The 23510-nt window shown below is 44.6% G+C and overlaps 1 protein-coding gene across 1 annotated transcript in view; it reads right to left on the reverse strand.

Annotated features, from left to right (window-relative positions):
- Positions 1-21670, reverse strand: part of LOC141103215 (arf-GAP with dual PH domain-containing protein 1-like) — an 88201-nt gene extending 66531 nt beyond the window's left edge. The window contains exons 1-2 of the mRNA XM_073592557.1: positions 21390-21670; positions 20483-20613 (exon numbers count right to left, since the gene is read on the reverse strand). Coding sequence (XP_073448658.1) covers positions 20483-20613; positions 21390-21480 — 222 coding nt within the window. The 5' untranslated portion in view covers positions 21481-21670. The remainder of the gene's footprint in view (positions 1-20482; positions 20614-21389) is intronic.
- Between the last annotated feature and the right edge of the window lie 1840 nt (positions 21671-23510).

Below are 23510 nucleotides of genomic sequence, written 5' to 3' on the forward strand. Positions count from 1 at the left end.
GTGTGGGGCGTGTACTAAATCCCCTGAGCCATAATTGGCCAAAGCCTCCTTGGCTTTGGCCAATTACGGCTCTCTGTTCAGGCGGCGCTGTGATTGGCCAAGCATGCACTATGACCCGCATGCTTGGCCAATCACAGCGCCGCCTGAACAGACAGCCGTAATTGGCCAATCATCAGCCAGCAATGCACTGCGATGCCGCAGTGAATTATGGGCCGTGATGCGCCACACGAATTTGGTGCGAACGGCCCATATCGTTCGCAATTCGGCGAACAGACGATGTTCGAGTCGAACCCACGAAGCTCATCCCTACTGGTGACCCCACAATAGGAATAAAACTTTTTTTGCGGAAGGGAGTTTAATAAGACACGTGGCCACTCATTAAAAAAAGAGGTTTAACCTTAAACTGCATAGAAGGTTCTTTACTGTAAGAGTGGCAAGGATGTGAATTCCCTTTCACAGGTGGTGGTTTCAGTGCGGGGGGGGGGCATCGATAGTTTAAAATAACTATTAGATAAGAACTTGAACGACCGCAACATACAGGGATATACAATGTAATACTGACATATAATCACACACATAGGTTGGACTTAATGAACTTGTGTCTTTTTTTCAACCTCACCTACTATGTGCAAAGTATTTGCACAGGTTAACTTTAACCACTTGCTTACTGGGCACTTAAACCCCCCTCCTGCCCAGACCAATTTTCAGCTTTCAGCGCTGACGCAGTTTGAATGAGAATTGCGCAGTCATGCAACACTGTACCCAAATGAAATTTTTATCATTTTTTCCCCACAAATAGAGCTTTCTTTTGGTGGTATTTAATCAAACCTCTGGTTTTTATTTTTTGCTAAACAAACAAAAAAAGATGGAAATTTTTGAAAAAAAAAAAAAAATCATGTTTAATAGTTTGTTATAAAATTTTGCAAACAGGTAATTTTTCTCCTTCATTGATATGCACTGATGAGGCGGCACTGGTGGGCACTGATAGGCTGCACTGATGGGCATGGATAGGAGCAGATAAGGCGGCACTGATGGGCACAGTTATGGCGGCACTGATAGGCACAGTTATGGCGGCACTGATAGGCACAGTTAAGGCAGCACTGATGGGGACAGATAAGGCGGTACTGATGGGCACAGATAAGGAGGCACTGATGGCCACTGATGGGCGTTGATGGGTGGCACTGATGGGTGGCACGGATGGGTGGCACGGATGGGTGGCACGGATGGGTGGCATTGATGGGCACTGATAGGTACCACTGATGGGGGGCACTGATGGGCGGCACTGATGGGTGGCACTGATGGGCAGCACTGATGGGCACTTATGGGCACTGGTAGGTGACACTGATGGGCACTGATAGGTGGCACAATGTGCAGCACTGTTGTTGCATTGATGTGGGCGCTGATGGGTGGCACTGTGGGCACTGATGGGTGGCACTCTGGGCACTGATGGATGGCACTGATTGATGGCACTGTGGGCACTGATGGGTGACGCTGGTGGGCACTGCCTATTGCTGTGTCACTGGCAGGGGCAGATGATCGCCGTGATCGGGACTGATGTCCCGATCACAGCCGCCGGTGATCGGGTTTTTTTTTTCCTCCTCACGCTGTCAGCGCGAGGAGGAAAAATAGCCGATTACCGGCTCTGTTGATATTACATGATCAGCTGTCATTAGCTGACAGCTGATCATGTGGTAAGGGGTCGGGACCGACCCCTTACTCTGATCTGTGATCAGGCAAGTCTCATAGACTCGCTGATCACCAAGCGTGCCGCGCGCTCCCTGCAGGGGGCGCGCAGGCCGCTCGTGCATGGGACGACGTCAATAGACGTCGTCCCGGCAATGTAGATCCGCGCTGTTTCCGTCATTTGGCAATGGCCCGGATCTGAAGTGGTTAAAATGATTGCACAGCTTGATTTTTTTTAAAAACAACAAACATGTCATATTTACCTGCTCTGTGCAATAATTTTGCACAGAGCAGCCCAAATCCTTCTCGGGTCAATCCTGAGCCAGGCTGTCTGCGTCTAGTCAGACACACAGTCTGGCTTGGCCCCACCCCCCACTCACACACTTTGATAGTAGCAGGAGCCAATGGCTTTGGCTGCTCTCAGCCAAGCCTCTGAAAGCAGGGAGAGGGGATGCTGCAGACATGCACCGTGCTGGACTGAGATTGAGTTTCGGTGAGTATTTGGGGGGGGGCACTAGTAAAAGGTTTTTTTACCTTAAAGGATACTAAAGTCTCATTTTTTTTGTAGTTTTGCACAGAGCAGCCCAGGCCCTCCTCTTTTAGGGTCCCTCTTCAGCTCTCCTGCCCCCCCCTGTTGAGTGCCCCCCAGGGCTGGTACAAGGGGTGGGCAGAAGGGGCGGATGCCCTGGGCGAGACCATTTACTGGAGGAAGGGGGGCGCAGTAGAGGCCACGCTACAGACCGAGAAAAATAAAGGCCGGCCGGCTGCTTTTATTTTCGATTTTATTTTCGATCTTGTTTCTACCTGCGATCCTTAATGTAAGTGGATACTTATTTTTTAATAAATAGTATATGTGGAATTACACTATGGGTTATTCATCTTTTATCCCTCGGAGTCCTCTCTGCTGAATACGTGGATACAGTGGATGGAGGTTTCCTGTCTGCCTCTCTTTAAAGGAGATCGAATGTGGTGTCCTCCTAGGAGTGGTTAATCCTACAAGCTGATATATAGCTTGCCTCTGGTAAGCGCTTAATCTTACAGGTGGTGGATTCCTCACTGGGTGTTTGTCGTTGATAATTTCATCACCGTGTGCACAGTGACATTTCTTCAGGGATTTTTGTCTTTGCTATCAACACTTTTTTATGGACTTATGCTGGCCATACACTATACGAAAAATCGGCCGAAAAATCGTTCGTATGGACACTTCGTTCGTTTTTCGGCAAGTTAGTGGGTACAAATCGATAATCGTTTGTGACGTTTTTGTGGAAAAAAAACGAACGGCATGTTTGGAAAATTTCTGCCGAACGTACGATAAATTGCAAGGTTAATGTGTTTCCCGTCCGAACTGCCTGCACTAGGTATATGTAAAAAAACGAACACAAAATTATTTATTCATGTCCACTGAACAGATTATCGGACATTATATGATGGCACGATCGTTTGCGGTCACGGTCGAACGTTCGTTTTTCGAAAATGGGTTCGGCCGATTTTCTGTATAGTGTATGGCCAGCATTAGTTATATATATTTATTTTTATTGCTCTATGTTAGTTTTTCATTTACCAATGATATGGATTTGGGACTTTCTCTCTGACATTATCACTGAAGCTTAATTTTTATTTTGATTTTCAATTATTATACTTATTATATAAACTCTTCAGTAGTCCAATTACTCAATTTTGAGCGTGGTTATTTAGATAGCGCTTAGATAGCGGGAGCGCTGTGTGTCACACAGCTGGGTCTGTGTGTGTGTTCAGCGGCGCCATAAAAAGGAACCGCCCCCCCTAGACTGGCTCATGTGGTAGCAGATTGAATCATTGAATCAGTGTTCCACCTATCACACGAGCCAGTCTAGGGGGGCCGGACTGTGTTACGCTGCCGAACACACACACAGACCCAGCTGCGTGACACACAGCGCTGCGGGAGATGTCGGCTCTGTGATCCATCCAGGGCAGGCTATGGTGAGTCTGCATTCATAGGCAAAGTGAGGCTGAAAATATGGTCACAGAGGAAGAGGCTGAGATTATGGTCACACAGGCTGCGATTATGGCCACAGAGAGAGAGGCTGCGATTATGGTCACAGAGGCTGTGATTATGGGGACAGAGAGGCTGTGATTATGGTCACAGAGGCTGCGATTATGGTCACAGAGAGGCTGCAATTATGGGCACAGAGGCTGCGATTATGGGCACAGAGGCTGCGATTATGGGCACAGAGAGGCTGCAATTATGGTCACAGAGTCTGCGAATATGGTCACAGAGGGACTGCAATTATGGGCACAGAGAGGCTGCAATTATGGTCACAGAGGCTGCGGTTATGGGCACAGAGGGGCTGCGATTATGGGCACAGAGAGGTTGCGATTATGGGCACAGAGAGGCTGCAATTATGGGCACAGAGAGAGAGGCTGAAATTATGGGCACAGAGAGAGAGGCTGAAATTATGGGCACAGAGAGAGAGACTGAAATTATGGTCACAGAGAGGCTGCGATTATGGTCACAGAGGCTGCGATTATGGGCACAGAGAGGCTGCAATTATGGGCACAGAGAGAGAGGCTGAAATTATGGGCACAGAGAGAGAGGCTGAAATTATGGTCACGGAGAGGCTGCGATTATGGTCACAGAGGCTGCAATTATGGTCACAGAGGGGTTGCAATTATGGGCACAGAAAGGCTGTGATTATGGGCACAGAGAGGCTGCAATTATTGGCACAGAGGCTGCGATTATGGGCACAGAGAGAGAGGCTGAACCTATGGGCATAGAGAGGCTGCGACTATGGGCACAGAGGCTGTGATTATGGGCACAAAGAGAGAGACTGAAACTATGAGCACAGAGAGGCTGCGATTATGGTCACAGAGGCTGTGATTATGGGCACACAGAGAGAGGCTAAAAGTATGGGCACAGAGAGGCTGCGATTATGGGCACAGAGGCTGCGATTATGGGCACAAAGAGAGAGGCTGAAACTATGGGCACAGAGAGTCTGCAATTATGGGCACAGAGGCTGCGATTATGGGCACAGAGAGAGAGGCTGAAATTATGGGCACAGAGAGAGAGACTAAAATTATGGGGAGAGAGAGAGAGGCTGCGATTATGGTCACAGAGAGGCTGCGATTATGGCCACAGAGGCTGCGATTATGGGCACAGAGAGGCTGCATTTAGGGGCACAGAGGCTGTGTTTATGGTCACAGAGGCTGCGATTATGGGCACAGAGAGAGAGGCTGAAATTATGGTCACAGAGAGGCTGCGATTATGGTTACAGAGGCTGCGATTATGGTCACAGAGGGACTGCAATTATGGACACAGAGAGGCTGCGATTATGGGCACAGAGAGGCTGCGATTATGGGCACAGAGAGAGAGGCTGAAACTATGGGCACAGAGAGGCTGTGATTATGGGCACAAAGAGAGAGGCTGAAACTATGGGCACAGAGAGGCTGCGATTATGGTCACAGAGGCTGCGATTATGGGCACAAAGAGAGAGGCTGAAACTATGGGCACAGAGAGGCTGCGATTATGGTCACAGAGGCTGCGATTATGGGCACATTGAGGCTGCAATTATGGGCATAGTGAGGTGGCATTGATGGGCACAGTGGTAGGCTGCATTTGATGGGCACTGGTGAGACTGCATTGATCTCTTATATCAGGTCTGCAGTCTCTGAGGGGAGTTTGCTTAATTAGCAATGTAAAAAAGAGAAGGGGGAAGGTTTGGGACTTTAAATGAGGTGCGGGTAAGCACCTCCATCCCTAAATTGAATCTAATCGAAAGGGAAATGGGACTTTAAATGAAGCGGCTGGACTGCGGAGGTGATGATATAAATATACAATTTTATTTATAACAAAGTAAATATGGTAGTTTTCATATATACATAAAAGCACAAGGTATAGATACAGTAATACAAAGTATATAAATATAGACATAAATAAAGATAAATTCATGAGGTTAATGAATAGTATATGACAGCAATCTGGCCTTAAAATACTAGACACAGCATGCCCGGCATCTGTGTTAATAATCACATAAAGGAATCTACAAATGTTGGGTTCATGGTATAATATCGTCAAAGCGTAGTATGTGTCTCTGCAGCATCCAATAGCTCTACGCGTTTCGTGGAATTATCTCCACTCATCAGGAGCAGATGCAACAGGTTCCTGTAGATTAAATGTTTATGGTGAAACCACATTATGTATAAGAGTAAAGAATATTATTTATAGAAAATTAACCAAATACACTCACCAGTCCCGGCAGTGGGAGCGATGAGGGGCGAGCGAGACAGGTGAACCGGAAGCACAGACCACACCACGGGAGCTGAGGCGGCGTAACTGTACATGGGCAGCTTAATTAGCAATGGTATTGGTAATATGCAGCAGGAAGGGGGTTAATGCACTGTCACTGATGCATTAGTATAGATCCCATCGTCTGTAGGCGCTGTAGCTTTTCACAGGGGTGAGGGGGCGCAGTTTTTCATCTCCGCCCTGGGCACCGGATGACCTTGTCCCGGCACTGGTGCCCCCACACAAGCAGCTTGCTATGGGGGCACCCGAGCCACAACTCCCTGTGTGCGTTTAGTGTCCCGCCTCCTCTCTCTCCTCATTAGCTCACTGACTTTGATTGACAACAGTGGGAGCCAATGGTGCTTCGCTGCTGTCTCAGCCAATCAGGAGGGAGAGTTCCGGACAACCAAGTCTCTCATGCAACATCGCTGGATCAGAGGGGGCTCAGGTAAGTATTAGGAGTGCTGAGGGAGGCTGCTGCACAAAGAAGGTTTTTTTCTCTTAATGCATAGAATGCATTAAGAGAAAAAACTTCTGCCTTTACAACCACTTTAATGCAGAGAATGTAATAAGGTAAAAAAACTTTATACCTTCACAACCACTTTAAAGCGGAGTTCCACCCAGATTTGGATTTTCCGCTCGTTGTACTCCTTCCCCCCTCAGGTGCCACATTTGGCACCTTTTGAGGAGGGGGGGGGGGGGGGCAGGATACCTGTCTTTCACAGGTATCCTGTTCCCACTTCCGGGAGCCTCAGCCGCGGGTATTGACGTCACCGCCCGGGCTCCCTCCTCCTTCCTCCTCCTTCCCCGGACGCTGGGCTAGTAGGAGAGAGGAGCGGAGCCTCGCTCATGCGCAGTAGGGTTCCCAGCGTGAAGCCGTGAGGCTTCACTACCAGGTTCCCTTACTCGCAATGGAGGTGGCATGGAAACATCAGCTGCGGTGCCGACTTTGCTGGATTCCAGGACAGGTAAGTGTCCGAGTATTAAAAGTCAGCAGCTACAGTATGTGCAGCTGCTGGCTTTTAATTTTTGCAGCGGTGGGCGGACCTCTGCTTTAAGTAGGGAAATTGTCAAAAAGACCAAAGCAAATCCGGTATATAGGTAACTAACAAATCTCTCTTACCTCTCTTTAAATATGACTTATAAAGAGAAAAAGATGAAAAGAGGTTGTTGAACAGTTGACCTAGTATATCGTCTAATTTACAAAACTTTATTTAATCTTCATTTAAAACCACAAGTCCAAAACTTAAACATCAACGTTGAAAAGATATATTATCTCAAACATAATCAAAGAAGCCAAACACTCTTCACGTACTATAACCAGCTAACCACGTCTAGTCATATATCCCCTTAGCGCCGACCATACGCACATATGCGGCCTCGGCTTTAAGGGGTTATACCGGGATGATGCCTGCAGTATCGTTTTTTAGAGCGGGTTGTTGGCTCTTGAGGGATAACAACCGATGCGGCTAAAAGCCACTCGACTGTTATCCCGAAGGAGCAAGAGGGGACGTCTCCCCCTCCCGCAGCCTTCCGCTGCTCTTCCCGGGCCTCCCGTCCCACCGGGAGAACCGAGCCACGATCCGGCACTTCCGCCAGCTAGAGTGAGACTGGAAGGAAGCGGGAAATGGCTTTGTACCAGTCTCCTATTCGTAAAGACGGAAGCAACATCATTTCCGGTTTACTCGGCTGCCAATGGTGCCGTTTAGGAAAAAAAAAATATGACAGTATTTAGAATCGTCGTTTTTGGTGATCTGAATACTTTGAAGTGCAAAGGAGGGATTTGGGGTCTTTTAGACCCCCGATCCCTCCATAAAGAGTATCTGTCACCACCTATTACTGTCACAAGGGATGTTTACATTACTTGTGACAGCAATAAAAGTGATCACATTTTTTTTTTAAAGTGACAATGTAAAACAATAAAAATAAAAAGCGCCCCTGTCCCTGCGAGCTTGCGCAGCAAAGAAAACGCACACGTAAGTCGTGCCCGCATATGTAAACGGTGTTTAAATCACAAATGTGAGGTATCACCGCGATCGTCAGAGTGAGCGCAATAATTCTAGCACTAGACCTCCTCTGCAACTCTAACCTGCTAACCGTTAATTTTTTTTTAAAGCGCCGCCTATGGAGATTTTTAGATACCGTAGTTTGTCGCCATTCCACGAGTGTGCGCAATTTCAAAGCATGACATGTTAGGTATCTATTTACTCGGCGTAACAGCATCTTTTACATTATAGAAAAAAATTGGGCTAAATTTACTGCTTATTTTTTTTTTTAATTCATGAAAGTGTCTTTTTCCCCCAAAAGTTGTGTTTAAAAGACCTCTGCGCAAATACAGTATGGCGTAAAATATTGCAACGATCGCCATTTTATTCTCTAGATTCTCTGCTAAACAAAATATATATAATGTTTGGGGGTTTGAAGTAATTTTCTAGCAAAAAATACGGATTTTAATTTGTAAGCAACAAATGTCAGAAATAGTCTCATGCACCATACACACGATCAGAAATTCTGCCAGCAAAAGTCGGATGTGAGCTTTTGGTCAGAAATTCCGACCATGTGTATGCTCCATCGGACTTTTGCTGGCAGAATTCCAGCCAGCAAAAGATTGAGAGCAGGTTCTCTATTTTTTGGTCGGAAAAAGTTCCTATCCGAAAATGCGTTCGTCAGTAAGCAATTCGGATGCGCAAAAAGTCACGCATGCTTGGAAACAATTCTACGCATGCTCAGAAGCATTGAACTTCATTTTCTCGGCTCGTCATAGTGTTGTATGTCACCGCGTTCTTGACCGTCGAAAGTTCAGAGAACTTTTGTGTGACCATGTGTGTGCAAGCCAAGCTTGAACAGAATTCCGTCGGAAACACCATCCAAGTTTTTTCTGACGGAAATTCTGCTTGTGTGTACGGGGCATTAGACATGAAAGGGATATAGACAGGGCTTTTTTTCAGCGGGAACGTGGGGAACGCAGTTCTGGCACCTCCTGGACTGACTGTATGTAATGGCAAGGGGTGCTGGGGTGTGCTGCAGGGTATTGATGCTCACTGCTGGGGGATCTATTCTAGCTGGAGGGGATCTATTTTTGCAGGGGGGTCTATTGTTGCTGAGGAGGTCTGTTGTTGCTGATGGAGGACCTATTGTTGCTAGGGGTGGGTCTTATGTTGCTGGGGGGGTCAGTTGTTGCTGAAGGAGATCTACTGCTGGGGGAGGGGTCTATTGTTGATGGCTGCCAGAGAGTCTATTAATGCTGGCTGTGCAGAGATCTGTTGATGCCTCCGGGAGTCTATTGTTGGTGGAGGGGGGGAATTTTGTTGTTGGTGGTACATTGTTGTTAGGGGGATCTATTGTTGCTGACTGAAGGGGATCTATTTTACTGCTTTTCTTGATATCATTACCAAATTCCATACAAATTACTTAGCACCACAAAATGATACTTGGTTCTGTATTGTCTAAAAGGGGTGGTACTGGGAGGTGGGTAGGTGATGGAACCAAGGGACAGTGGGTATGGGCGGGGAAAAGGGGTGACTCGGAAAAGGAGAGTTCCTGCACCTATTGTCTGAGAAAAAAAGTTCTGGATATAGATCAGAAAGAGTTGTTGAAGCACTTCCTCATAACATCATAATGTGAAACAACAACATTAGCTTGTCACATTTGAATTCCAATACTGGGGAAAATACTTGTTTTTTACACTCTAAATTTCCTTGACAGGAAAACATAAGAATTTTCCACAATAAAACTCTGTCCTCAACAGACACTTTATAGATGACATCAGCTTTGACAACAATTTACCTGCTCTTACATGACTAATAATTTTTAAATCTGTGCAAAAGTAACAGATATCACAGCCTTCTTAATTCCAAAAAAAATCCTTTCAATTTATATAACAGCAATAAACATCAGAGAACATCAAATTGTATCAGGAGAAAGGTTGTTTTCCTTCCAAACTGTATATCTGACAGTTTAGTAATTTTGCAATATTTTTGTGGAGGCTGAATTATATATATATATATATATATATATATAGTATAGCCATATAAGCACAAAATGGCTGGTCACAAAGAGCTGGAAATAGGTGCATAAACTGTAGTTATACAATCGTTTCTATGTTTACAATAGTATGCAAATTATTATTTACAAATGTTAGCCTGGGACTCTAATTATTGCAAGATGTCAGAATTGTATAACTCCCTGTAGCAAGACCATGTGACTGATCAAAGGTGGCAAGAGGAAAATGTTTGCAAGTGCCAATACCAAAGGTCCTTTTTTACATAGATACATAGTAGGTGAGGTCGAAAAAAGACACAAGTCCATCAAGTCCAACCTATGTGTGTGATTATGTGTCAGTATAACATTGTATATCCCTGTATGTTGTGGTCGTTCAGGTGCTTATCTAATAGTTTCTTGAAACTATCAATGCTCCCCGCTGAGACCACCGCCTGTGGAAGGGAATTCCACATCCTTGCCGCTCTTACAGTAAAGAACCCTCTACGTAGTTTAAGGTTAAACCTCTTTTCTTCTAATTTTATTGAGTGGCCACGTGTCTTATTAAACTCCCTTCCACAAAAAAGTTTTATCCCTATTGTGGGGTCACCAGTATGGTATTTGTAAATTGAAATCATATTCCCTCTCAAGCGTCTCTTCTCCAGAGAGAATAAGTTCAGTTCTCGCAACCTTTCCTCATAACTAATATCCTCCAGACCCTTTATTAGCTTTGTTGCCCTTTTTTGTACTCGCTCCATTTCCAGCACATCCTTCCTGAGGACTGGTGCCCAGAACTGGACAGCATACTCCAGGTGCGGCTGAACAAATTAACATTAACCGCTTCCCGACCAACCGTCGTAGTTATACATCGGCTCATGGTGTCGGGATAGCGGGCACGCGCGCACACCCACCACGTGCGCAGCGGAGGTGCCAGTGCTCGTGGCCGACGGTCGCGATGACCGCCGGGCCACGAGCGATCGTGAGCAAGAGAGACAGAACAGGGACGAGTGTGTGTAAACACACACTTCCCTGTTCTGTTCTGACAGGAGTGACAGATCGTGTGTTCCTATTAGCTAGGAACCGCGATTTGTCACTTCCTGTAGTTAGTCCCTCCCCCTTCAGTTAGAATCACTTCCCAGGGAACACAGTTAACCCCTCAAGCGCCCCCTAGTTTTAACCCCTTCACTGCCAGTGACATTTGTACAGTAATCAATGCAATTTTATAGCATTGATCGCTGTATTAATGCCAATGGTCCCAAAAATGTGTTAAAAATCTCCTATTTTGTAGACACTATAACTTTTGCACAAACCAATCAATATATGCTTATTGTGATTTTTTTACCAAAAATATGTAGAAGAATACATATCAGCCTAAACTGAGGAAAAAAACGTTTTTTTATATATTTTTTGGGGACTATTTATTATAGCAAAAATTAAAAAAATAATGCGTTTTTTGCCACTCTGTTTTTGTTTATAGCGCAAAAAATAAAAACCGCAGAGGCGATCAAATACCACCAAAAGAAAGCTCTATTTGTGGGAAAAAAAGGACATCAATTTTGTTTGGGTACAACGTCGCATGACGGCGCAATTGTCAGTTAAAGCGACGCAGTGCCGAATCGCAAAAAGTGCTCTGGTCAGGAAGGGGGTAAATTCTTCCGGGGCTGAAGTGGTTACCAATTAACTTTGAATTAACATCCGCAGATGTAATGGTTGTAGTGTGCAAAGAAAGAAACAAGTGCAGAATTCTGCTAACAAGTGTTGTTCTCTTGGAAAGCTGTTGTAAATATTACTCTTTATAAGTCTAGATGCTTCTGAACACATAGCTAAACCCTTCATGCTTCATTGGAAAACACTGGGAACATAGAGAGACAGGAAATTACATCATAACCATGTTGTTCCACAAGAAAGAATATTACATTATTTAAGAATACTACCACCTAGTGGCAGGACTATTAGTCACAATTTAAAGCGGTATCAAACCCAAAAGCAAACATTTAATATACTGCAGCTTGCCATTTCTTAGATGTTATGACTGCAGTCATTTTTTTAGGCTTTCTGTCTTCTATTTACATCTGGTGATCTGGTCAGTAAGTCTGTTGTTTTTCAAAAGAACAAGCTCTCCAGCAGAAGGTACCAATTACAGAGATGGGACAAACCATTTAACACTTATGCCGCGTACACACGGTCGGACTTTCTATCCTACTTGGTCCGGCACACTTTCCGACGGACTTTGTCCGCCAGGTGCACTGGACTTTAAAACGGACGGACTTGCCCACACACGCCCGGACTTTCCGGCGGGCTAAGTCCGCCCGTCTTTCCGACGGACTTTCGCCGGAGTTCCGGCGGACTTTCAGAATGAACGGACTTGCCCACACACGGACAAGTCCGTTCATTTTGAACGTGACTCAGGTGCGACGGGACTAGAAAAGGATGTCAATCTTGCCGCTTTTATCGGCGAGATTGACACCTTGCGAGCCCCGTCGCGGGGCATACCAGGCCCTTAGGTCTGGTATGGATTATAAAGGGAACCCCCTACGCCGAAAAAACGGCGTGGGGTCCCCCCTAAAATCCATACCAGACCCCGATCCGAGCACGCAGCCTGGCTGGTCAGGAAAGGGGGTGGGGACGAGCGAGCGCCCCCCCCCCTCCTGAACCGTACCAGGCCACATGCCCTCAACATGGGGGGTGGGTGCTTTGGGGGAGGGGGGCCGCCCTGCGGGCCCCCCCCACCCCAAAGCACCTTGTCCCCATGTTGATGAGGACAAGGGCCTCTTCCCGACAACCCTGGCCGTTGGTTGTCGGGGTCTGCGGGCGGGGGCTTATCGGAATCTGGGAGCCCCCTTTAATAAGGGGGCCCCCAGATCCCGGCCCCCCACCCTATGTGAATGAGTATGGGGTACATGGTACCCCTACCCATTCACCTAGGGAAAAAGTGTAAGTAATAAAACACACTACACAGGTTTTTAAAATATTTTATTAAACAGCTCCGGGGGGATCTTCCTCCGGCTTCGGGGGTCTTCTTCCGGCTTCGGGGGTCCCTCCGCTTCATCTTCTCCCGGCGTCCGGTTGGTTCTTCTCCGCTCTGTTCTCAACATCACCCAGTGACCACGCCCCCTAAAACGTCACAGTCCCAGCATGCCCAGGGACTGTGACATCAAAAGGGGGCGGGGTCTCCGCCTATATAAGTCACAACGCAGCCCTCGGAGAGCAGTCCAGCCGGAGAGAGCGTCGTGTCAACATCTGGGGAAGAGAAGAAGACAAGAAGTCCGGACCTCTGCTGGCAAGAAAGCTACCTGAAGACAGCAGAGGAGCCGGCCGAAGAACTGGAGAGAACAGAGCGGAGAAGAACCAACCGGACGCCGGGAGAAGATGAAGCGGAGGGACCCCCGAAGCCGGAAGAAGACCCCCGAAGCCGGAGGAAGATCCCCCCGGAGCTGTTTAATAAAATATTTTAAAAACCTGTGTAGTGTGTTTTATTACTTACACTTTTTCCCTAGGTGAATGGGTAGGGGTACCATGTACCCCATACTCATTCACATAGGTTGGGGGGCCGGGATCTGGGGGCCCCCTTATTAAAGGGGGCTCCCAGATTCCGATAAGCCCCCGCCCGCAGACCCCGACAACCAACGGCCAGGGTTGTCGGGAAGAGGCCCTTGTCCTCATCAACATGGGGACAAGGTGCTTTGGGGTGGGGGGGGGCCCGCAGGGCGGCCCCCCTCCCCCAAAGCACCCACCCCCCATGTTGAGGGCATGTGGCCTGGTACGGTTCAGGAGGGGGGGGGGGGCGCTCGCTCGTCCCCACCCCCTTTCCTGACCGGCCAGGCTGCGTGCTCGGATAGGGGTCTGGTATGGATTTTAGGGGGGACCCCACGCCGTTTTTTCGGCGTAGGGGGTTCCCTTTATAATCCATACCAGACCTACGGGCCTGGTGTGCCCCGCGCTCGCCGCAATAGGAAAATTTGTTTTTCCTATTGCAGCGAGCGCGAGATGCAATACCCTGCCCTCGTGTCGTATCTGGTCCGTCGGACCAGCATACACACGAGCGGGCTTTCCGTCGGACCAGCACACACACGAGCGGACTTTCCGCCCGAAACTGAGTCCGGCGGAAAGATTTAAAACTTTCTTCAAATCTAGGTCCGGCGGGCTTTTGGGAAAAAGTCCGCCGGAAAAGTCCGCCGGCGCCCACACACGGGCGGATTGTCCGGCACACTCTGGTCCGCCGGACCAAGTATGCCGGAAAGTCCGACCGTGTGTACGCGGCATTAGCAGAGGTGCTTACAATGATCATCTTTTTTATGTATGTAAAATCTTTATCCAGAAAGAAGAAAAACTGTGTGCTATAAGGGCTCATTTAGACATGAAAAGAAATTTGAGCACTTAATGAATTAGAATGCAATAATGGTGCTTTTTTGACATGTTTGAATCGTGATAAATGCTTGCTAGGCACCCCTGTTGGTTTTTGATTGTATAGATTTTTGTATTATCATCTTGGCAACACACTATAAACACTATAGGGGAATTTGTCATGAGTTTCCGATGCATTTGCACTGATTTCAATTGAAGCTTCGGGGGAGCGGCAAAGCCTGGCAAAAGACATGTCGGGTGAATTTTGATGCAATGCAACGTGGTGCTAACGCAACCATGTGAACAACACTGGGTGCTGAAATGCACACAAGCGTGCGTGGAGCTTTAAATATGTGTACAAATACCTGATTTTGAAGCTAGTGTAAACTTAGCACAGGGCTTGATAATTTTGCTTTGAATATAAGAACCAGCTAAAAAAAGTTAGGAGCCAGTTTTTTAACCACTTCAGGGCACTTTCACCCCTTCCTGCCCAGGCCAATTTTCAGCTTTTAGCACTGTCACACTTTGAATGGCAATTGCGCAATCATGCCACACTGTACCCAAATTACGTTTTTCAAATTCTTTTCACACAAATAGAACTTTCTTTTGGTGTTACTTAATCACCACTGTTTTTTTTTATATTTTTTTGCTAAATAAATGAAAAAAAAACCCCAAAAATGAAAAAAAAAACCTTTTTACTTACATATAACATAACTTAAAGCCCAACTTCCGGGAAATCTGGAAATTCTTCCTTGCAGTTAGGCTGTGCCTGCACTTCAAGGGTTAAGTGCTTGTTTATTCTAAGGGACAGTAAAATCACTTTTACCTACCCAATCCACTCCCAGGCAGACAACGCTCTCACCATCAGTGATCTTGATGATGTCAGGACCTTAGACCACTGGAGCATGGGGAAGAAGATGCTACAGGGACCGGTCTAGCAGCATGGAAGATCGGGTGAGTACATTATTTTCCTATGCCACATGGATTTAACCACTTTAAAAGACGGAAAATTTTGAAAAAAAACAAAACTTTTTTTTTCAGTTTTTTTTATAAAAATGCTCAAATAAGTAATTTTTCTCCTTCATTAATATGCACTGATGAGGCTGCACTGATAGGCAGCACTGATAGGCAGCACTGATGGGCACTGATAGGTGGCACCTATGGGCACTGAGGAGGAGGCACTGATATGCAGCACCGGTGGGCACTTATGGGGCACTGATGATCAGTGCTAAGATTATCAGTGTAAATGTCCCCTGTCACAGGATAGCTGGTTATTAGCTTTCCTTACGCTGTGACAGCACTGAGGAAAGGAAATGCCAATAACCGGCATTTGCTTACATGTGATCAGCTGTGATTGGACACAGCTGATCACATGGTAAGGGGCTGCTGTGATTGGCCCTTTACCTCGATCTGTGATCAGTTGTGTCCGAAGGACACACAATCACAGAGCACACATCCAATGCGTGCCCTGGGGGTGCGCAGGGGGCATAGTTCTGGGAGGATGTCAATAGACGCCCTCCCACAACCGTGCTGTGGCCGTCTTTCGTCTATAGCGTGGTCGGCAAGTGGGAGGCAAGTGCAGACGACTGACAAAAGTCTAGTCGCCAGGATGCAATTTCTACTTGCTGTGGCGACCTGGCACCTGGGATTTGTCGAGCCCTGACCTAGCATAACTGCTTATAAATTATTAGCTGGAGTTTGGCTTCAATTTGTTAATGTATATAAATCTGCTGGTATACTGTATCTAACACTCCCCTTTCCCCAGACTGACAATGCTGCTGTCCAAAGGTGCCCCCTGTGCTCATTCATCCAGAGTGGGGGCACTCTAATACAGGAGGTGTGTTGCCGACCAGATCAACAGGTGAAAACAAAGGGAAGAAAGCCCAAAGAACAGAAAACTGACACAGCTACCACATCTAATGACTGGTAAGCTGCAATATATAAAATGTTTGGTTTTTGATTTGGTTCTAAAGCCTAAACATTTTTATCCATTCCCTGCATTAAGGTGAAAAATGTTCATGAATCAGTATCGTTCGCCCTCCCCCCCACCCCCTATACTCACCTCACTCGATCCAGCGCTGTGCCCATTTTCAGCAGCTCTGTCTTCTCTCCCAGCTCGTACAGGCTTTGTTGAGGCAGCGGGAGCCATTGGCTCCTGCTGCTGTCAGTCAAATCCTGTGATGAGGGAGCTGGGGGTGAGCCCACGCTGTCTGTGTCTATGGACCCAGGCAGTGTGGCTCGGGATCGAGCTTGCAGGTGTGCCAAGCTGCTTTCACACTGAGAAGAGGAAAAGCCAGGAACACTGGCAGGGGATAAAGCAGGTAAGTGTAACGTTTGTTATTTAAAAAAAAAAAAAAAAGTCTTAAAACTCTGGCTTTTGCAGTAGTTTTGTTGCAGTATATGCATCATCTTATCAATTTCACTGTATTCAAACACAGTCGCTTTTTGTTCCACAGGGTCTCTGAGGTAGTGGTATCTGACATCAATGTGATTTATTCTGCCATTGATATTTTCATGAGCAGGCAGAGTTTGCATTTCCTCCCATAATCCTAGTTCAGGTTGTTGTGCTGTATGAACCATGTATGATAACGATCTAGCTGGGATGCCCTTACTGGATCTTGCATATTTTCTGACAAAGACTGTAGACAGTTCAGCTTCTTTCTTTTCCAAGGATAAATCTTTGACACCAAACTTCAATTTTGGTAATGTTCTGTTCATTTTACTGCAGTTCTGGTTGGGCTGTCAGAAGGTGCTGACTATTTCATTCAGATTTTGTCACACAGGTGTTCCATTAGACATTCTTGCTAATTGTTACTGTATTGGTGTCTGAATGCAGAACTCTGTAACTCTTGATACTCACATTTCCGAAATACCATCCTTAGCAAAAGATTCCCATTTTGTACACTTTTCATTAGGAACATGGGAAGGTCAGCCTTCTTTCTATTGCGCAGCTCATATGAAGTTTTGTCTGTTGCTTTTCCAGGTAAGTGGTTTTGGGAATAGGTCATCATAATTGCTTCTCCCCAATAAGTTGTTGGCATATCTGCATCAAAAAGCATGCCTCTGCCATATTCACAAACTTCACTCTATCTGCAACACCATTTGGTTCTGGATTGTATGGGATAAAAGTGTGGAACATTGTTTCATCAGAATATCTTGTGTTTTATCACTTGTGTACTCTGTGCCTTTATCTGTTTGGAGTTTTTTTGGCATTTTGTCAAAGTTATGGTTTACTGGGGCGGGTTTGTCTTAAATTTAAAGTAGAACTTCACTCAAAAGGGGAAGAAGGAATGGATACCTGATTTTGACAGGTACCCGCTCTCACTTTCAGTCAGATGTGCCACAGCAATCTGAGCCAGATGTTCGGCCCCCTCTCCTTCCCCCGCAGCTTTCTGGGACACATAACAGGTCCCAGAAGAATGCGGGACCTAGGGTTCCCACTTTTTCTTCAAGTCAAACCCAAACACTTTAGCACAAGAGAATAGTAATGCAACGTGTATAGTGCCCCCACACCCTCCTGTCTGGCCCTGTTCCGAGCCACATTTCTGCCTGAATATTGTGTCCGGGTTTCAGGCGGACTAAAACCAGGACACGTGATTTAAAACCCAGACTGGGTGAATCCTGGACAGGTGGCACCCCTAGGGGCACCATTCACAAAGTGCAACTCGCTTTGTGCATGCACAGTAGGAAACTGTCTGTGAAGTTACCTAAGATGCCAGCATCTGCACCTGAAGCCGATTGAAGAATCTGCTCGGGAGAGGACATTGTTGGATTTCCTGGACAGGTAAGTGTCCTTTTATTAAAAGTCAACAGCTACATCATTTGTAGCTGCTGACTTTTAATTTTTTGGAGGGAGCCTGGAGCGCCTCTTTAATCTTTCCTGCTTAAAAAAGTTTCTTTGGAGAGAAAGTTACACTCAGCATTTGAAGTGCCTTCTATATTCTCATTACCTCTTTTGACACTCAGCATTTGAAGTGCCTTCTATATTCTCATTACCACCTTTGACAGGTTGTTATATAACTTTTCTCTTTTTCTAACTCTTTCTAGCTTTCCAAATTCTGCAGTATGCTTTTAAGTGACCTGTCTAATTATACACATGTTTCACACTGCATACTTCTTTTATTTTGGTTGCTGGTTCTAAGAGCAGATTCTGCTGTAACAGTATTTTTACCTGGGCAAGCTTCAAGTGCTGTAACAAGTATCACTTAGGTGTCTGGCAGACCACTGAATAAGAGTGCTGCTATATGAAAGTCCCTTATTTTTTCTCAAATAGTTTGCAGGAGTTCTACCATTTCTAATTTCGTGCGTGTGCTGGCCTTTCATTAGCGTAGTCTGGTATAACTTTCTAATTAAAGCAGAACACCAGGTTTACCTTCACTTTAAATATTTTATTTGGCCTGAGGTGGAGATTGTGACATCATCTGCCAGACTCTCCGCCTCATCCAATCAGAGATTGCCTTGTATTCATTGATACAAATAAAAGGCTGTTTCTGAATTGCGGAGATGCTGAATGACTGACTTTCCAGGGCAGAAAGGAAGTGTCTTATAGTCATGAAGGAAGACAGCACAGCTGTAATATAATACTCCCAGTGGCTAGACTGTACTGCAATGGTAAGAATTAAAGCGGAGTTCCAGGTTTTTTTTTGGTTTATTAAAAGTCAGCAGCTACAAAAAGTTTAGCTGCTGACTTTTAATAAACAGCCACTCACCCTCTCCCCCTTCTCTCCGAGGCACCTCCATTGAAACTGTGGGCACCTGGCCGTGACAGCTTGCGGCTTCACGGCCGGGCACGCACTGCTCATGCACGAGACGTGCTGCGCTCTCCAAGTGGACAGGCAATCTTCTGGGACATGTGACATGTCCCAGAAGATTGCAGAGGGGGAGGGGCCGCCTACAGGGAGAGGAGGAGTTGCCTAGGCAGCCTGTAGTCGGAAGCAAGAAGTGGGACAGGAAGTCCTGCTCAAAACTAAGCACCCACTCCCCCCCCCCCCCTCAAAAAATGACATGCCAAATGTGGCATGTAAGGGGGCGAGGAGTGCTTAAAGCTGAAGTTCCACTTTTGGGTGGAACTCCGCTTTAATTTGATCCAAGCTGGCCCAAAGAAACTTTTTAAATTCAAAGTAAACAAGTGCCATTTATTGCTAAGATTTGCTCTCTCATGTACTTTCTGTAGGGCTTCCCTCATTTTTTCTTGCAGTTTTCCATGTATATATTTACAGTCTATGCTCAGGCAAATACCTGTAGTTCTTTGAGCTTTCTCTGTTGCTAGACACACGGTTATGCCATTCTTGTTTTATTGGGGGACAACAGAAACTTAGTGAGACAGGAAATTACATCACAACCATGTAGTTTCAAAAGAAGGAAAATCACATTTAAAAAAAAGAACACTACAACCTAACTAAGACCCCTTTCACACTGAGCCACCCGGGTGTCAGCAGTAAAGCGGTGCTATTTGTAGTGCCGCTTTACCGTCGTTTTAGGGGCGCTATTCGGCCGATTTTTAATCCCCGCTAGCGGACGAAAAGGGGTTAAATCCGCTGCTGCGGACTTTTTCTGACGCCCTGCCAGCGCACATCGGGCTTTCACAATGGAGTGAATGGAGCCGCTGTTTCAGGGCGCTTTGCAGGCGCTATTTTTAACGCTATAGCGCCTGCAAAGCGCCTCAGTGTGAAGGGGGTCTAATAATGAAAATGCTTTTTGCACCTACTGTATGTCTGTATAAAAATCGAACAGAAAAACAGTCACTTAAACAAATGGTTCAATGAGTCCTATATTATATTTTGCCACTATGTCAGTAAATTATGAAACTCTCTTTTAAATATTCTTATTCCAAAGACGCAAATTTAAAGGATAATTTTACAGGTATAAAAAGCTGGTTGGCTCAGGATGCCAAATCTCCCTGTCCTTGTCTTGGAGTGTTTATGTCTAGTGGATTACAGGAGGTTGCTATAAAGATAGATTGAGTTAGGCGTGCTAGTTGAATCTACAAATACATTTAATAATTTGTTATCAATACTTAAATACTGGCTGAAAATAAACTTTTTTTTTAATGGATCATAATGATGGTTAATTAGACTCATCGCTATAATTTAATTCAATTAAATACTGACTTAATTCTACTAAAGAACTAAATCAATGAAAAAGTCTCTTTAAATAATGCAATTGTTTGTGTATTTTCTGACATGGACCAGACAAAAGAAATAAAGAGCATGTTACCTCTATTTGGTCCTCATCCCATTTGGCCATACTCAGTGATTTCACTTTACTGATGTCTGAAAGATTTCTGTGTATACCACAACAAGTCACACACAAGAAGACACCCAGTGTACTGGATGCCCACTGAGGGTCTAAAAAGAAAACAAATGAATTATAGTAACCAAGGTTTCTACAACTTGATAATGTACTCACCAAATACATGTCAACTGACCATAAACATAACCCAAAGCCAATGCCTAACCTTAGTATCGCATGTAGTAGCTATAACACCCAACAATAAGGAAAAATTAGGTTTCAGACACAAGGGTTCCCTACTAGCTGAACAGGATGTTGAGCAATAGTGGCTTCCTATAGACTCACAGCAACCGATGTATATTGTATGTACCGGTTGACCACCTCAGACCCTTAGGGATGCCAAGCAGCCAGACTGTTAGGTACCCAATTAATATTTTGCCTAAATACCTAAACACATTACTGACCCTAAAGCAACAGGAGACACATGAGCATTAAGGAGTTGCACAGCATGTTCTAAGCAAACATTTTGGCAAGACAGTCCAATGCATAACACTCACACCTATACTTACAAGTTGAATGGTGTTATTTCATGTTTCTCACCTTAGGGAGAGGAGTGAATATGCACGCAATCTCTTTGAGTCGTGTGGCTTTCTTAACTTAATATTATTTATTGCAACAATTAACCTTCCTTTGCTGCAAGCTCTAGTAAGTGCTCTGGTAAGTGCTAGTAATCTGCGAAAAAACTAATCTACAGAAAAAATGTACCCAATCTGTAGGTTTATATAATGTAATGGGAAACTGTGCCCATGTTGGTGATATCATAGTTTACTGTGTGACGATACTTAACTAAACTACATTTGCCAGCCTCACTTCCTCTTCAGTGTGTTCTCACCTGGCTCTCCGCAGTCTGCACATTTTGTATTTCCGTCCTTTTTTGTCAATATCTTGACAGATTTCTTGTTCCAGTCCTGATCTTCAGACATTCCAGTTTAGGTATAAAACAAAATAAATCCTTCAGAAAAACGTTAACACTCTTGTGATACAATGACACTCATGGAAAAGCAGAGCAAATGAGGAAGATTAAAGGTACAACTACGTTGTTACTATCACCTTTACCTGCCTCCTCTCAGGGCGAGGCCAGTAGTGCTGTCTGCCAAGCAAAGCTGAGCAAACTCCTATGCAGGCTCCTTAAAGTGGGAGGGAAATTTTAATTAGTAAACCTGTTTTTCAACATTTTAGTCTCACAAGACTTCCTTGAGAGAAGCTAAAGAGTATTCGCCAGGACTTGTATATATCAGCACACTCGCACATATAATGTGACACTCACTTATAAATACACTTAAATTTAATTACCATAACTAATACAAGTATATAGTTACCTATATGAATACAATATGTAGACAATTTATACTATAAAACATTAAACCAATATTGTTTTAATATTGTTTTCAAGTCTTTCTATATACTGCAATTTGATTTTGATCTATTTGATCTATACATACAGAGGCCCTGCTTTCTGCTTTGCAGTGCTAAACAAAGGTGGTGTGGTACTGTTGCTTCTCACAATACAAGTCTAAGGGGTTTTTTGGGAGCTTTGCGAAAGTGTCTATCAATTCCAGAAGGGCAACAAATCTTCACCATAATTTTCATACTTTTTTCCCCCCCTAATATTATCCTCACCATCTAGTGGCAATAATGAGGTGTATTCTTGAAATACCTCAAAAAGAATAAATACCGCATTATTGCTACTAGATGGCTTTGAAAATTCTAGCAAATCAACCTATAATTTAAAGTGCAATGAAGATTTGTCGTACATGTGCAAATGATTGACACATTTGCACAATAAATCTTTTTTACACTTACATGGGAATGTAGGCCGTACAAAAGAATATTAAACAAAGAAATAATTCACACTTACACTCAATTTTAAATGGTGATAAAATGGCCGCGGCACCTTTATTGGTATAAAACATAAACTTTATAAATAATTCATCAATAAATTAAATTATTTAAAATTTTCTTTTTTTTTTTTTCTTTTATTTCTTTTATTATTTTTTATTATATATAAAAACATATATCAATATCTCGCTCAGTTATAGAACTCGAGCGAGTACCATAAATAAAAACATTCATCAATGTCCCCCCTTGATCCAAGGGTGACAAACCATATAACAGGTGCTGCGACAGGGTGGGAGGGATGGGGAGCTCGTCAAGCCGCTGTGGGGTCAACTGTGACAGGAGCCTGGATGCAAGGGTCTTATATAGCCCTAAAAACACGTGTATTTTTCCACAATACACGTGTTTTTCCCGCCTGGAATCACGTTTTTCCCGCTTGGAAGCCACATGCCTTTCAGATTCGATCATTTAAAGGGACAGTAACAAAAATTTTTTATTTTTTTTATTTTTTTATTTCTTTTGCCTGCCACAATCCCATGCTGTGGGCACTTTAATCAATGCCCACTTTTTCATGGGAATGTAGGCCGTACAAAAAATAAAATTAAACAAAGAAATAATTCACACTCACACTCAATTTTAAATGGTGATAAAATGGCCGCGGCACCTTTATTGGTATAAAACATAAACTTTATAAATAATTCATCAATAAATTAAATTATTTAAAATTTTCCTTTTTTTCTTTTCTTTTATTTATTTTATTATTTTTTATTATATATAAAAACATATATCAATATCTCGCTCAGTTATAGAACTCAAGCGAGTACCATAAATAAAAACATTCATCAATGTCCCCCACCAGCCAGTTTTTGTTAACTGAAAAACAAAAAACGGCCTACCCTACCACCACGGCCATCTCTATCATGCTTTGTAAACCTAAATTAAAAATATCCAGGCCTACATCCGACAAGTGAACACCGTCTTGTCAATAAAGGCCGGAAAAACCTCCTTCCAAATCAACGTGTCGGAAAGAAAAACTGTCCAAGAAAGGCATGAATTTTTCAATAGAATGGTTCACACGCCTTCTAATCTTCTACAAAGTTTTTGTCTCCGGAGAAGA

The sequence above is a fragment of the Aquarana catesbeiana genome, linkage group LG07 (genome assembly GCF_042186555.1).
Source record: "Aquarana catesbeiana isolate 2022-GZ linkage group LG07, ASM4218655v1, whole genome shotgun sequence".
Lineage (NCBI taxonomy): Eukaryota > Metazoa > Chordata > Amphibia > Anura > Ranidae > Aquarana > Aquarana catesbeiana.